The 15,994-nt window shown below is 51.3% G+C and overlaps 1 protein-coding gene across 12 annotated transcripts in view; it reads right to left on the reverse strand.

Annotated features, from left to right (window-relative positions):
• Positions 1-15,994, reverse strand: part of APBB2 (amyloid beta precursor protein binding family B member 2) — a 369,643-nt gene that overhangs the window by 12,433 nt on the left and 341,216 nt on the right. For 6 of the 12 annotated variants that reach the window (XM_032334144.1, XM_032334145.1, XM_032334149.1 and 3 more), the window contains 4 exons: positions 10,465-10,470; positions 6,118-6,216; positions 2,220-2,334; positions 37-124 (listed from right to left, as the gene is read on the reverse strand). In XM_032334144.1, coding sequence (XP_032190035.1) covers positions 37-124; positions 2,220-2,334; positions 6,118-6,216; positions 10,465-10,470 — 308 coding nt within the window. The remainder of the gene's footprint in view (positions 1-36; positions 125-2,219; positions 2,335-6,117; positions 6,217-10,464; positions 10,471-15,994) is intronic. The other 6 variants (XM_032334154.1, XM_032334152.1, XM_032334153.1 and 3 more) reach the window with 3 other exon arrangements.

Genomic DNA, 15,994 nt, shown 5'->3' on the forward strand with positions numbered 1-15,994 from the left:
GTGCCAGCCTGAGGAGAGCGGCCACTGCTGACCTACCTTGCAAGGGCACGTCGAGGTTCACATTGGCTCTTTCCTGTAAGGAACTGCAGGCCAGGGCTTTGGCATTCTTCCGTTCGGCCATAATCTGAAGAAGAGAAAGGACGCCCATGGTCCGTGGCTACAGACCCCATGTCTTCAGCTGTTCCTGCCAGTCCAGGGTCTGAGCTGACTTGACCTCCAAGTCAAACAGGCTTTGGTCCACGGCCTGACTTCCCACCCCTTATCGCTAAGCTGCTCTGAGAAGGTGCTCATTCTCCCCCAGGGGTAACGGGTGAAGGACTATCCCTCCAAGCGGCAGTCTCCTGCTTGCTCGGAAATACTCCTCCATTCACCGGGCTCCTGCCCCTAGTGAAACCACCCAGACAGCCTCTGCTGGACCACAGTGGCCAATGGGACCCACAGTAACGGACTTCTCCCATTGTTTCTGAAGGCTGACCTCTGAGAATTCTTTTCAGTGCTTTGGGGAAAGTGTTTGTGGGTTCAAATCCCTCCTTCACTACTTACTAGCTGTATGACCTTGGGCAAGTCACCTGACCTCTTGTGCCTCGTTTCCTCTTTGCACACGGGAATCCTAGTATTTACATCCCCAGTGATGTTACGGCCGTTCTGAGGATTCAGTGTCAGCACTTGGAAATACGCACTGCTATGGGGACTGGTCTTTTAAATCTGTCAGCGGCCTACTGAATTGGCGGTCTGCTGCGAGGGGCACAAGTGTCACTTCTCGCTCCGGTTCACAGAGTGCTGTTGGTTTGGGGACTGACAGAACCCCGCCCTTCAGGGACCCCCAGGATCACTCACATCTTCATTCCCAGGCCCCGCTTTGCGTTCCAGGTGGGACGGAAGTCGCTTCCCCCCTCCCCCCTCCCAGTGCTCCCCGCCAGCCCTCTCCTGCGTGCCTGGGACGGTAGGCCAGGCGGCTGCTGCCACTAACAGCAGGACATTTCACGGAGCGCTTCCTCTGTGCTAGGCCACGTTCTGGGGGTTCACATGGGAACACAAGCTCCACAAAGACAAAGATTTTGTTTCTTTCTGTTTTAGTCCCTGCTGTGTTCTTAGAACTTAAAGGTGTTCCACGTGACTGAATGAAGGCAAGGACAAGGAGGAAGACCTGCGAAGCCGCAGGCCGTGCCCAGACAGGCAGACGTGGGGCTGGGGCAGAGGGTGATGGCTGGGCCCAGAGCAGGGGACGTGTACCTATCCCCGCTCCTGCCCCTCCCTGAGGACACATGGATGGCACCTGCTTTGCCTCTGCTGCTCAGACTCCAGGCCGCAGCCCGGGCACGGCTAGCCGAGGCAGTATGGCAATGAGGCCGGGCTTGACACCTGCCTCCAACCAGAAAGGTGATGGCCAAGTCCCGTGTTTAGATTCCGTCTGTGGGGTGGGAAGGCCTGGCTACAGGACACCGGGGACAGCGCCCTGGGGAGCTGGCCAACTGCGATCTGAACACAAACTGGCAGGTGATATGATAGCTAAAAACATCTGTCACCCCCGTACTATACTCCCTGGAGGTCAAGGGATAGAGTGGCCCATGCTCTCTTCTCCACTGGCTTGCCCTTGGACTGCTGTGTTCCTTTAGGGGGAACCAGCTAGAGTATGTAGAAGAAGAGGGGGTAGGAGCCTGGTAACCTTGGGACCCAAAAGAGATGGGGGCGGGGATTCTGGAGGAAGGAGGAAGACAGGAGCAGGAAGACCGGACACCTGTCTAGCACCCCCAAACATACAGATGTGGTCGCCAGCTTCACACGTCTTCAGACAGTAAAGGGCTGCCCCGCCGGAAGGACAGAATGGAGGAATCCCTCTCTGTCGCTCTAGATCACATATCTCAAGTAACCACGTGGGGTTTCCAGAGAGGCTGATTTCAGGTCCACATAATCAAGAAACTCTAACAGCCAGAGCTGCTCTATAATAGAACAGTCTCCTGAGAGGTACAAGACCCTGTTGATGGGGGTCAACAGAGGTCCCAGGCAGAGGGTGAGGATGTTTCTATCAGGACTGCTCTGCTGGAGGGAAGTAGGGGTAGAGGGGCTGGTCCAGCGAGGCCCAGCAGCCTGTCCTCGCTCTAAGGCTCTGGCTAAAGCAGCGGACGTCACCAGCGGGAAACCCTGACCACACCCCCGTCCCTGCTCAGGCGGTGAGAAAAGACAAGAGGGATGTACCACCGCGTCCGGACCGACCTTACCTTGGAACAGATTTCGTGGAGACTCGTGGCGATGGCTTTTGCTGGTGTGTCACATCGAAATACATGACATTTCAAAATTCTTGTATCTTTGTCTCTTGCTACGTAGGCAAAATCTCTGTGCAAACAACATTTATCAGCACGTTAGAAAAGGCACCTCTGAGAGCACGCAGTCTGGTTACGAGTGTTAGCTGAGCGAGTAGCCAGCAGGTCAGTGGGGAGCAGAGGATGTAGCAATGGGTAAAAACAAAACTCAAACTTCGACAGTTACCTAAAACAGAGCAATTCCATGGACTTAAGAATTCATTGCTAAGTAAAAGAACTACAGTGTTTCCCAAATTCAGGGTCCTGAGCTCCTGTAATCTCCTATGGCCCTGAATGAAAGCTGAATTTCTTACGAGCCTTCTATCTACAGTGACAACAAGTACTCTGGTTACAGAAGAGATAACGACGAACGTGCTGGTGCAGCGGGGGCAGACGAGAGGCTCTGTCCCTGGCTGCTTTGGGAAGGCACAGGGATCTCCGCTGGAGGTCAGCCTGCCCTGTGTCACGCACGGTGGGGCTCTCCGAGCCTGGCTGCAGGTCAGGGCACTGAGCCTCGGCCTGTCCACACCTGCTTCAATACACGCTCCCCCAGCCTTCTCCCTCCTCATCTTCTATCACAGTCGGTGTCCTCCAGGCTAGAACCCGGAGGCCTTCCTGTCTCCCCCAACTCCCCATGTGTGGCCTGTCTGACATCCTGAAAATGTCCCGAACCTGTCCTCCCTTGCCGGGACTACCTCCTCTCAGGTGTTCTCCCCACTGCGTGCTCACGCTCTCTGTGCCGCTGTCACCGTGCAGGACTCAGGGCCAGGCGGGCAGCCTCCCCAGCGCTGCCATGGCAACCCAGACACACGGCCCTTACGACCAGACATGTCCCTGTGTGTTCACGGGTTTGCATTCCCCACAGCGCCCTGAAGCTCTGTGCAGATGAGCCGCGCCTAAGTTACCCCCCGTACCCAGTCCAGGCCTGGCCATATAGGTACTAACTGAGTGCTCCTTCCTCCTTTAGGAATAGGGGCTGCATCCCAATTTCCCGCGGGTAAGCTGGCCCTCAGTCAGAGGTGTGAACAGCTTCAGGACCAGGGACTGAGAGGGTTGCGTCTGGGCAAGGAGCTGGCCCAGTCTCAGGAGTGAGCACGGTCTTGCTCTACAGTGGGTCCCTGAGGCCTTCCCAGTCTAGTCTCAACCACCATCAAAACAACGTATTATCTAAAAAAGCACTAAGAAAAGCCCTCCCTTCTAGAGACTATGCTCAGCGGGAGCCCTGTTTCTGGCCCACAACTCTCTGGGTTCCTCTCTTTTGTGGATGGATCTTAAAAGGACATATGCAGTGTCTCACCACACAGAACTATATTCCTTCAAAATTCGCTGCTCTGCTGCCATTCCTCTGAGGCCAAATCTCTTTGGGTCCATGATCACGCACACAAAGCCCCAAAACCCGTCCGGATTTCTGGAGTTCCAGAACCTGTCCCACCTACTCTTCCAGGACCCTTCGTCCAACCACACAGCTCTCCCCTCTGTTCCGGAAAAGGCAGGTCTCCACTCACGGAATCTTCTCTCGCTTGGTGACCCTGGCCTCCCTCTACTGTCTAGGGGACACTGCTCCATCCACTCTGGTCGGTCCATCCAGCTCACAAGCCTGATGGGCCCTCTGGGCCCCAGGACCTTGCTTGTGTCTAAACACTTACAGCCTTTAAATTCTGTAGCAAAAGGATAAGTAAGAGCTTGTCGCATCCTCCTTTCGTACTTAGTGCACGGATCTCAACGCGTCTCTTCTCTCTGAGAGAGTGTCAGGAACAGCCAGAGAGCAACGATTTGGGATTGGGGCAACCCTAGTTCTAGTCTCATTCCTGAGTCCACTGAGCTACACAACCTGGGGCAATGGAGTCTAACCTCGTCTTCAAGTGAGAGAGGTGAGAAACAGGATTTCCAAGGCTCCTGTCCGGCTCTGACATTCGGTGAGGGAGGCATCCGAGACCCAGCCTGCTCCTCGGGACCGCCGGCCGGCCCGCAAGCGCAGGACTGCAAGGTTACCATCCAGGGGATGGAACCAGCCCTGATCTAGAAGCTACGGGTCATCCTAGCAAACTGCGGCTCTGTGCCCTCTGTTCTTCCAGATGCCGCCCCCGAGGAGTCATTTTTAAAAGAATTATTATTATTATTAATCTTCATTTTCTTTTGGCTCCAGGGAAAGCGATGAATGCCTGAGGCAACCATCTGGAACCCACATCTTCCCAAAGGAGCAGCTCAGGGGCTGCAGGCTTTGTCGGGAGGATTCTGACAGTTCTTTTTTACAGCTTTGTCTTTTCCCGTCCCTGCGTGGGCACCAGGCTCATAGATCAGGGAGGGAGGACTCTGTCAGCTCCTGACAGCTGAGTCCCGCGACTAGCCCTCTGGGGCTTTCATGGGCTTCCCAGGAAAAAGCAGGAGTTCTCGCCTCCCTGTGGAGGTGAAGAGATTGGCCCGGCTCTCCTACGGGCTTCCACCGGGAGCCGCCGGAGCCACGCTCAGCACCCGCAGGCCCCACACCCGTGGATCTGAAGAGGCAGTGAGTCCTCTCTCAGACCCGGGGTGGAGGCAAGTTGAACAACTTCCTTTGTGTGCAGTGAAATGCATGGCTGATCTGATTTCATCTTTATTCAGAATGAAACCCAAACGTCGCTTAACTGGGGGTTTCAAAAGTTCGGCCCCTCATTTCTGAAAAAAGCTGCTGTAGCTGACAGAATAAGGACCCTTCTAAGATGTTCATAGCCTAATTCCCAGAATCTCTGATTGGGTTACCTCGCATGGCAAAAGGGGGTTACAGGAAAGGACTTGAGATGGGGGCTGTTCCCCTGAATTCTCCGGTTGGGCCCAACACAAGTGCAAGGGAAGAAGGACTTGGCGTCTCAGGGACAAAACGGGAGCTGGGGCCACCAGCCAAGGAAAGCAGGCAGTCTCTAAAAGCGGAAAAAGGCCAGGAAATGGATTTTCTCAGGGAGCCGTTAGCCCCGCTGATGCTGTGATTACACCTGGAATGCTCATGTTAGATTTCTGATCTCCGGAACTGTGGGGGAATAAATCTGTGCTTGCTTTGAGACACTGTTTGTCATAATTTGTTAACGGACTAAGAGAGTTGCCAGTGGGCTTTACATTCTCACTAAATTAGAATATGATTTTAAACTTATGTTTTAAAAAAAAATACTCCCTTCCTTTCCCTTCCCTTCCACAAATGCCTTCTGAGCCACTATGACGTGCCTGGCAAACACAGATAAGGTTCAGCCTGGAAGTCCGCTAAGGATACAGGTGTCCAGTGGGATTTGTGGAGCATCTTAAGTATCAAAAGGACCTGACCAGGGTGAGAAGGGCATGGATGGTTCCAGGAAGCATGAGTAAAGGCACGGAGGTCAGTCAGTCCACGGAGTGGCTGGAAGAAATACTGGTCCCTTGCAGACTCCTAGGCGCTGTGGTGGGGGGGCAAGGCGGGACCATGGGGAGGGTCCACCTGCGTCCTGCCAGCAGCCTGGCCCTCGAGCCTTGTCATATGGCATGGGACCCCATACGATATGTGTTTTAAAAGGTTTCTTTGGGTGGGATGACGGGGTTCAAGGGAGACGCCCACCGGGGGCTGCTGCTCCGTGTCCAGGTGAGAGAATGAGCACGAAGCAGGCTAAGTCAGCATCTGTGAGAACAGGATAGAGGGGACAGAGGGAAAGGAGGCCCTGGAAGGAAGGCTGTGGCAGATGAGGGGGAGAACCCAGAATAACTCTCGGGTCCCTGCTGGGCCAACTAAGCGCTCTTGCAGCGGGGCCGGGGTTGGGGGGGAAGGATTTGGTGAGGAAGCTCATGAGCAGCAGGTAGGACAGTAAGTTGGAGGTACCTGAGGGCCACCAGGTGGCGGGGCCCACCAAGCAGGTGGACACTCAATCCGGGGGCTCGGGCCTGTGGTCTGGTCTGGAGACGTGGGCCTGAGGGGCAGCTGAAGTCAGGGCAGCAGACGAGTGCAGAGAATGAGAAAAGACAAAATGAGGCCTAGACTGGAAAAGAAAGGCATCTAAAGGCCTTGCTGGGGCAGAGGGCCCAATGAAAGGGTAGAGAAAGAGCAGTGGGGACAGGCTCGTGCCAAAGGCATCAGAAAAAGAGGGGTTCAGGAGAAGTCCCCAGGGGTATGGAGGCCGGCCATTTGGTCTGAGCCACAGGAGGGGAGAGAGGTCTGTGGTGACCTGGCCTCCTGGGCCTCTTTCCTGGTCCGAGCTTTAGGAGATGAGAAGGGCAGGAGTTAAAAGAACACAGTTCATCTGCCATTCTCCCCCCCCAAACTTCTCATTCTGGGACCTTTCAAACACACACAGAACTAGAGAGTACAGTCCCCATGCCCCATCATCCAGTTTCAACAACGATCAAGACGATGCCCAAAGCGGCCTTTCAGAGAGACTTTTTCCAATCAGTGTCAGGATTGTGAAAGACCTCAGGCTCACATGTAAGTGCAATTTTTTCTGACCCTTTCTAGAGATCTTCGTGTATTCTGAGGGGGACAAGAAACCTCCACAGCTATGGTGTTCCCGACAGACTGCAAACCTAAAAGGCTGCGACCAGCTTAGGGCCACACATGTGAATTTGGGAGGAAAACACCAGACGCCATGGGGTGTCCTCAGCCAGGCGGGGCCCACGGTGGCTCTGAAACCATATGAGGGAGAGGGTCAGTCTGCTGCTGGGGCATTTTAGGAAGCTTCGCCTACACAGCCCATCCTGGCTCTCTGGCCCGCTACTTCTTTCCTCAGTGCCGCCAGGAGCCCTGGGGCTGTAGCCACCTGCCTCTCGCATCTCACAGCTCAGCAAGGATGGGCTCACGTGGGCTTCTATGCACCCCTCTCTGGCTGACCAGGCATCCCAATGGACAGCACCCTCCCGGGCTTCAGTGTGCTCCTTTAAATCCACAAAGTGGGCCCCAGTAATCTCTGAGGTCCCGTCAGAACACAGCTCCTATTTTTTCCAGCAAATTCTTCTAGATGTCTGAGACATGCTGTCTAGCACTCAGCAGCAAGAACCACGTTTGTCCTTTGCTCTGGCGTGCTCCCTTTACAACGCCGGATGAGGAACCACGTGCTAAAAGAGGCTCTGGTCCAGTCCTCTCTGGACCCCCCACACGGAGCTGTGCCCCACTATTTCTCGCAGTCATGCGAATCACCATGTTTCCTTTAAAAACCAGGATGCAGCAGGTTTCTAGCTGCACCAATCTGTGCCCCTTGCGTAAACTCTCACAGAAACATGCACCAGGAATCAACTACTTTTCACTATTCATTTACTGAACCCCTGGGTTTCCCACTCTGTCTGTTCCTATCCGTTTGCTGTTCTCCCTGGTAATTACTCCCCCAGAGGACCAGCCTCCAGTACTGTCAGGGAAAAATGTCAGTGCTAAGACATCTTACATGACAGCCTCAAATTTCTTAATGGCAAGGAGAAAGGACAAAAGAATGCTTTCATTGTTCTCGGCTGAATAGCATTTTAACCACCCTGCAGGGGCTTAATTCATTTTGAGGAAATGAATGAAGAAACGATTCTTTATTCAAATGGATTCTATTAGAAAAGAGCCAAGACAGAACTATTCACCCTTTCCCTAGTTCTCTTCCCTGTAACCCCCTTACATAAATGGAATCTGCTTTTGTTCCTCTCTCCTAGTAAGGAGCTTATGTGGCACCTACAGGCCTCCTAGTGGGGTAAGCCAGGCAAAACTTTTCAAAGCCCTGTCTCCAGGAGCCCAGAGAAGTGGTAGAATATTTCAGTGACATGAAATCTTATTTACTTAACGAATCAGGCTGTTCCACTGCAGGAATGCTCCTGGCGAGCCAAAATATATAGATATTCTTTCTGAAGGAGGACCTGAAGCTTGCCTCCCTGCAACTTTGGCTCCTGGAATCGAGCTCTGCCTTCTGAAGCAGCCCAGAAGGAGCGGACGCTGTCAGCTGCAGGACAGCACGGGCCTGCCTGGGAGGAGCTCCGTCCCCTCTTTTCTAGGGGATTCCCTTCCATCCAGACTCTCACCACATCTCCTCTGCTAGCGCTCCGTAACCAGGAGCCACAAAAAGACAACGTCTTCCACGTCATCCGTGTTTGCTCACGTCAAATCCATGCTGTTTGATGCTGGGAATCTGTGAAGGCTGCCATGTGACAGGCATTTGATTAATGGCAGTTGTCATTATAAATGAGGAAGAAGTCAAAGAAAAAGCCCCCTTTGAAATTCTGTCTCCTTATCCATGAGAGATGTTTTAGTAAATATTTGCCCTCATATGAATTCTATTAAGACTCGCTGAAATGTACCTAAAGACCCTTTCCTCCTGGCTTCTCTTTCCGTCAGAAGCTGTCAGCCCCTGGAGCTGTCTTACTGCAGAGGACAGGACCCATAAGCAAGTAAGGACAAACAGCCACAGACAGATCTGATGCAAACATTGTGCTTCCAGCCCTTTCTGACAAAGGGCTATATCTCCACTGGTTCACCCGCACAGGGTCTGAAGGGAGAAGGAATCTTATTTTCAAGACTGTTTGCTCTTCTTTGCCTAACTGCTTGGACCTTCTGATTATACTCTGAAGATCTCATTTTTGGGGTGGGAGGAGGGAAAAGAAAGAAAGGAGATGAGAAAGTCATCTTCCTACATGGTCAATGCAGAACATGACACACACACGCGCCATTTTTTGTTCTGTTTTGCTTTTGTTTTCTCCATTTTACCCAGCGGCACATTAGCAGGCACTAATTTCACGAAGCTCATGCTCTCGAGCTTTGTCAACTCAACTCACTTTCTCCTCTGCAAGCTCAAGCAGATGCTAAGTGCCCCTTCAGAGGACATCGAGGAACTCATCACCTGGGTAAACACACATTCTCCACAGGGAATCCTGCGCCAGGCACTTCCGTGAGACATCTAAGCTGTGTAAACAGATTTAAATTCTGCCTGCAAATAATCCAGGTGGCCTTGGCAGACCAGAATCCGCAGCCCTCTCAAGAACACAGTCTTGCTGTTAATTTAATATTCAGAGCGACTTCTCCCCAGGGAGGAGACTGGAATAAATACAGAAAGGGAGGAATTGGCAAACATCTGAAAATATTCTCACCGTTGGCTCAGACAGGACCTCTCATTATTTAGATGAGGGAGCTCACATTCCTCATCTTCTGGACGCTTCCAACACCTCCAGAGGCTAAAGCCTCCTGGAAGGTAATGAAAGAGCCAGTCAAGTTTGCAAATTCTCCTAACCATACCCTCTAGAAGACTGATCCTGGAAGGGTTACCCATCCAGTCGACACCATCTCCCTTCCCCCTCCTCAGCACTGAGCAGGGAGATCAGCTCATCCTGAGGAGGGAAAATGGCCACCACCAGCAGAGACGGCTCGACCCCAATGGAGCAGTTCACCCGAAATGGACCCCAACACAAACAGGAGACTGCCTCTCTCTCTTCACTTTGCCAAGCAGTAACCACTACCATTCTTTCAAAAAGAGGAGCTTCAAAATTTTCCTCTTCCATCAAAAATGGAGCTTAAGTTATAAAGCTGTGGAACAGTGGAGCCTAAACCCCCATCAACCAAATGGAGCTTAAGTTATAAAGCTGTGGAACAGTGGAGCCTAAACCCCCATCAACCAAATGGACAGGCTGATGGTCGGAGCGCTGGAAACACACACTTCTGAGGTACAACTGCCTTCCTTTCGCTTCAGAGTCATAGCCCTTCCACAGCTGTGTTCATCTAGACAGAAAGGAGAATTCTGCATCTTTTAGCTAATAATTGAGACTGAAACAGAGTCCTTCCGGCTGTTAGCCTACACAGAGAATACATAACTTAACCAGTCCTAATAAGAACTCTTGAAGAAGTGGGAAAAGCCTTACGCAACATGGGATGCAACGTTAGTATTTCTAGTCCCATTTCCTCCCCAGCATCTGGACTCAAAGCTTCCAGCCGTGAGTGAGTGGCCATGGTCCCACTACATCTGATCACTCTGCCCATCACCATCCCCAAACAGGGTCAAAAGCAATGCGGGGGCAGGGACCCAGATGCAATTCCACACTCTGTTTTAAGTGAGGACATATAAGAATGGTGATGATAAAAGGTTAAACAGAACAAAGTTCTGCCTCTCAAAGACAATGACGGCTGTGGCGGTGGTAATATGGCATGAAGAAAGCAAGTGAGTTTTGCCAGACATTTAAGACACCAACGAGGAGGGAGAAGTAAAAATCGGTTGGTTACCTCTCTCTGAATCCGGGCAGGCATGAGGGAACAGAGCAGAAACAACACGTTAGCATTCACTCGGCATCCAGGAAATCAAACAGTCCCGTTAACGGCAACTCTGAGCACTGACATCCCATCTTATTCCCCAACTTTGCTGTGAAGAGTAGCCTTTCAGTGCTTATTTTAGCTGAGCTCTGCCACACAGAAGTGTGTATTTTGAGCCACGTTACGATGAAGCCAAGAGATGCCAGCTGAGTTTAGAGGCAACATATCAACCGGGGGAGGTAATCAAGCTTAAAATATCACAGGCAAATACAGGAAACTGTTTGCAGTAAACACTGGCAAGGCCCGTGTCTGCGTTTTCCAGCTCCACCTGCTCCCAATAAAAACTGTACAGAAACAATGACTGGAAACAGTCTTACCTGTTTTTACTAATTTCTGACATTCTATTAATTGGGCCCCAACATTCACATCTCCTGCTTTCCCTCAAATGCATCATGAGAAGGCAACAGAGCAGGTGGGAGCAGAGGCAGAAGGTCAAGGGCAGGGGTGGGATGTGCTAGGGCCGGTAGGGTGAGGGTCAGATGTGCCAGGGAAGAGAGGAGCAGAGGGGGTGAGGGGTGCAGAGCCATATGGGGCTTGAGGGCCAAAGGCTTTGAGTTTCTCTCCCAGTGCTGCCCTGAGATGCCAGGGTGACCCTGATGAAGTCACTCAACCTCTGGAGCTGGAGTGCTCCCCATCCCCTCTGGCCCCATCACAGCCCATGTGAAAGGGCTTGAGGACCACTGAGGGCCCGGGCTGGTCACACGCATGCAAGTGAATGGAGAGCAAGTGACCTGCAGAGGCAGGGAGCACAGGATAGCGAGAAGGGAACGAAGAAACCCAACCTTCACAGAAACCTGCTCCTGCTGGTGCCCTGGGCCGGGGTCCTGGAGCACCAGCCGGGCCCCACGGGGAGGGGAGTTAATCATGGGTTGAGACAGCAAGTGGGTCCCCTAAGAAACCCGAGTCCTGCAGCAGGAAGGCAGAGCTGGATGGCCTGATGCAGAATGATGACCACAGCCTGTTATTAAGGGGAGGGGAGCCAAACGAGCAAACAACCCAAACTGCAGATACAGCGACTCACCACAAACAAAACTTCGGGTATTTTGGTATCAGCAAAGCAAAAACTCTGGAACAACAGAACATCCAAACTGGCAGCCATTATCGGGAGGGGGGGCTTCTGGAGGATTTTATTTAGTACATTTGTTTGAATACTATACAATAAGCACGTGTGCTTTCTGTACTACAGATACGTAAACACCGACCTCGCCATTTCAGGGGCGCACTGTGATAAGCACACCCCAGCACAGGGGGCAGCACGCAACTATAACGACTACCACAGTGATGCTCCCGACAGCCACCCTTTCCTGAGCTCTGGCTCCGTGTTGCCCAAGCAGCAAGCCGACGAGGTGCGGTTTTACTATCCTCACTGATAAAGGAGAAACCAAGTTCAGGGAGGTTGAAGACCATGAAGGTCACACAGCTGTACACGGTGAGGTCAGGGTCTGACTGCAGGTCTACAGGACTCTCTAATCCTAGTCTTCTTACAACGTAGCCACGGCGGGAACACCATACTCTTCACAGTCTGGCAGACTCACCTCGCGGTCTGTCTCCCAAATGACCCAGTCAGTTACCATCAGTTACAATGCATGGGTGTTCAAGACAGGGGGGGCAAAGGATTTGGCCAAGGACCTGGGGCTTCAGATGTAGAGGGGGACCTCCATCCCTCTCCTTGGACTGTGGACTATCGTAGGGGGAGAAGGCAGATGACAATTTCCAAAAGAGGTCCTTCAGGCTGAGGATGTAGACAGAGCTATGCCCCAAGCCCGCTGGCCGCCATGCTCCCTTGGGTGTGTTCCTCACTCTCTTGTCATCCCGGGCCCCTCTGTGTGCCAGGCACACTGTGTTATGTGGTGTGACCCTTCAAACCAGCTTCCTCATCAGCGAAAAAGGGATAAAAACACCTGGCTCAGGGTAAACATGAGAATTAAGTTAAATGAGATGGTGTGTGTAAAAGAGTACTGGCATGTAACACGGTGTGATAAACTGCCTCAGCGGACAGCTTCAGGGCTCAGCTGTGTCACGCTGGGGGCAATGCAGGAGAAATGTCTCCGTGGGACGGGACGTCACCAGGGGAGATGCTGTGGCCCTCTCCTCAGATGTGCTGGCCACTGTTGACCACAGGATGAGAGGAAGTCACCTCCTGCTCATGTCCTTCTGTCAGTCAGTCTATGAACACAATTTCAAGTCATCACCAAGGGATCCAAAGACGCGGATCCTACTCCCACACTGAATGACCGTGAGGTAAGTCTCCTAACCTCTCAAGTCTTGGTTGCTCATTTCAGATTAGATGGTTTAGGAATCGCCTAGCGCTCAGATTTTTAACAGAAGGGGATTTGTTGAAACGCTTTGACTCTTACAATTAAAAAAAAATAATAAAAAAAAAGAGCAGGTAGCATTTCATTAGCTAGCTTTCCACGTATACCAGACATTTTTAATTTTTTATTCTTAACAAAAAGCGCCTCTACCTATGGTAAAAACTTTGCCTGATAATTTATCTTCAATCTAGAGACCTGAGAGTACAGTCTGCTTCTTTTGAGTACAATTATTATTGAAGCCTTAGAGACTGTAAATCAGATCCATTACTAGCGATCCACTTAAGGAAAGAGCCTCGATATGGAGCCACAGTGTTTTCCCTGACAGCAGAACAACTTTGAACATGGTTCGTTCTTTTGGAGTTACAGATGCTGCTTGACTTCCGTGTGGAAGTGAGAGCCAGCCGTAAACAGGGACTTAGAGCGATCAGAAAATGCAGAAGAGTCCAAGCAGCAGGTGCTTCACTGATTTGACACCTTGTAAATTTGCCAGGAAGAAAACCTCAGCCCGGAGCCGGGCTTCTGCAGGAGGCGCGCCCTTCCAAGAGGGAGCGAGGCTAAGCGCGGCACCAGGAGCAAGCTTGCTGCCCTCCCAACGTACACGCAGGGGGAGGAACGAAACTGCAGGATTAATTCCACACGAGCCACACGTCCAAGACTGTCTCATCAGTATGCTCTCGGCGGCTATTTCTTGGGAAAATGAACGTGGGAGTAATTGGCAATGTTTTCATTAAAATAAGCCTGAAATAACAGAGCTACTTGCATGTGTAACTGGGTATCCAAATGAATAGGAAATTCCTCAAAATAAACTGCATGCCAGAATGACGACGTCTGCTCCAGCTTTCTGGAGGAGGACGCGTCCCTCTTCCCCGGCACGGCCACCTACTTCGTATGCGGCGCACGACCTTCTACTTTTCACAAACGGAGCACGTAGAGCCAGGACTTGCCAGTGGGCTTCTCGCTCCGTTTCTGTAGGGCTGTTTCACGCTCCTCTTTGATGCCTGTCTTTCATCACTGAGGGGTCTGCTGAGCCTCTGCAGCACCAGCACAAACCTGTGTTCTCCACACGACCAGGAAGCAAAAACTATAAAACTTTATGTCACGAAGACTCTCATACCCATTCCTGAACCTCGCGGTCTGCTTTCCCCCTCGCTTCAAGGTTTTTTGCCTCTTACCCCTGACGTGTCTTAGTTGTTTGCCCTTGGTCAAGGCCCTTAGCCTCTATGCTCTTCAGTTTATTCATCTGTAAAGTGGGAATGATAGCGGCACTGACCCCCTAAGAGGGCCGCGGGGATTACACCCGTTGATCTATAAGGTTCACGGTGTGATGGTGCATAGCGTGGGCTCGACGTGCGTGCTCAGCGGGGCGCCAGCAAATTGTGAACAACAAGGAGGTCTGCCGCGAGGAAGTTCCCTAACCTGTTTCAGATCATGGAACCTTTTGGAATCTGATGAAAATACCCCAGAAAGAAATGTGCATGAACTCGCAATTTTAGGTACAACCTTAGCAGGATGGGGAGAAGGTTCAGTAAAGCCTGGAACTCATTCACAGAACCCCTTCGAATCCATACCCGGCAGGTAAAAGATCTCTGAACTGAACTGAATTCTGGATTTATGCAAATTTACCATCTGGTGAATGGAGTTTCAGAGAATTCAGCTCAGGAGAAGATTCTGTCGTTCCCAGGATCAAAGGGTGACAGAAACATCTGTCTTTGATAGTGTGGCTTATTCTGCAAGCTAGTTCTCTTCCCACCTCCTTGCTCCTGCCCCCCCACCCCCAGTACCACGCAAGCCTGTGAACTTGCCGACTCAGGGAGTCAGAGTTCCAACAGGAATGAGTGTGAGGACGAGGATCTAAAGTGGTGTGAGGTTATTGAAATTCAAGGCACATTCTTCTAAACAAAGGACTTTCTCATGCCGCTGGAGAGAAGACACAATAGTTACCAGTCAGCTTACTAATGAGGGAAAAAGGGATATCTGAGAGCAACCAGGAAATGAGTTGTTTTCTTTTAAAGTCCATGTTTGAAGAAAGTAAGAATGAACAAGTGTCTGCTTTCATCTGGGCTGTATTACAGTAAAATAACAACAACAAAACAACCGAGCCTCTTTGAGTATCCGTGAAAAGAGAATACAGATACAAGTTACATTTGGTCTTAAGTGAGACAAACTCATGCCATGTTACCTTTCCAAGTTATAAAATTTAGGGCATAATCAAAAGACAAAATTATGTAAATTATACCTGAATTGTGAAACCATGGGTTAGCTTCCTTCCTGAAAGCAGGCGTGAAAAAACAAAAAAACTACTTGAGACCCCGAAGGCTCCTCTCTGACTGTGACACAGAAGAGGGAAGAAGAAGGGTCTCCACTGGAAAAGTGGCTTCCATGCAGGAAGTACTACTGGGACACACAGCACCAGCAAGACATAGACAAGACTCCCACTGAAAACCATGGTGAGTCTGTGGGTGAAATCTCTTCCATTCCACGCCCCCAGCCATGTGGAAGGCCTCTCTCAGGGAAGGCACTTTCTTCAATCTGTTTCTAAATGTTCTAGAGGACTTAGGGCAATCATCATATAGCCAATCTCCGCTTCTTTGTGCAGACAGGAGGGCCAGTACAGCTAGCACTAAGAGCCAAGACACTCGATCACCTGAATTTTGGAAACTTCCATCTGGATACAAGTATTCCTGATACTCTGTAAACTCAGTAATACCTCAACAAAGACAAACATCAACACCAGCATGACTGACTAAGAAGAAAATCAGCACGATGGCGCCCATTTCCTTGAATCTGCTCCCCACCCAGGCTCCGTTCTTGGCACACATTATGGTCAAGCCACCCAATAACCCGGCGGGGAGCATCACAACTCATTTTACAAACAAGGAATCCAAGATGGCAAGGAATTTAATTTGCTCAACACCCCCACCAAGAGAAAGTGTTCGATCTCCAGACGGACTCAGCGGGTCCACTTGCCTTCTCCTTGTCTCTTCTCCTGTGCGGCTCTAGGGCACCCGGCACCAGACTGAGCCCGCCTCTCCTAGGATGCATCCCTCGGTGAAGAGAGGCGGGCTCAGCTCTCCGCTCCTAGCCTATTGGATTTCTGGTTCCACCACTGTGGGAGCTGGTAACAAAAA

Source organism: Mustela erminea, chromosome 2 (genome assembly GCF_009829155.1).
Source record: "Mustela erminea isolate mMusErm1 chromosome 2, mMusErm1.Pri, whole genome shotgun sequence".
In the NCBI taxonomy this organism is placed as follows: Eukaryota; Metazoa; Chordata; class Mammalia; order Carnivora; family Mustelidae; genus Mustela; species Mustela erminea.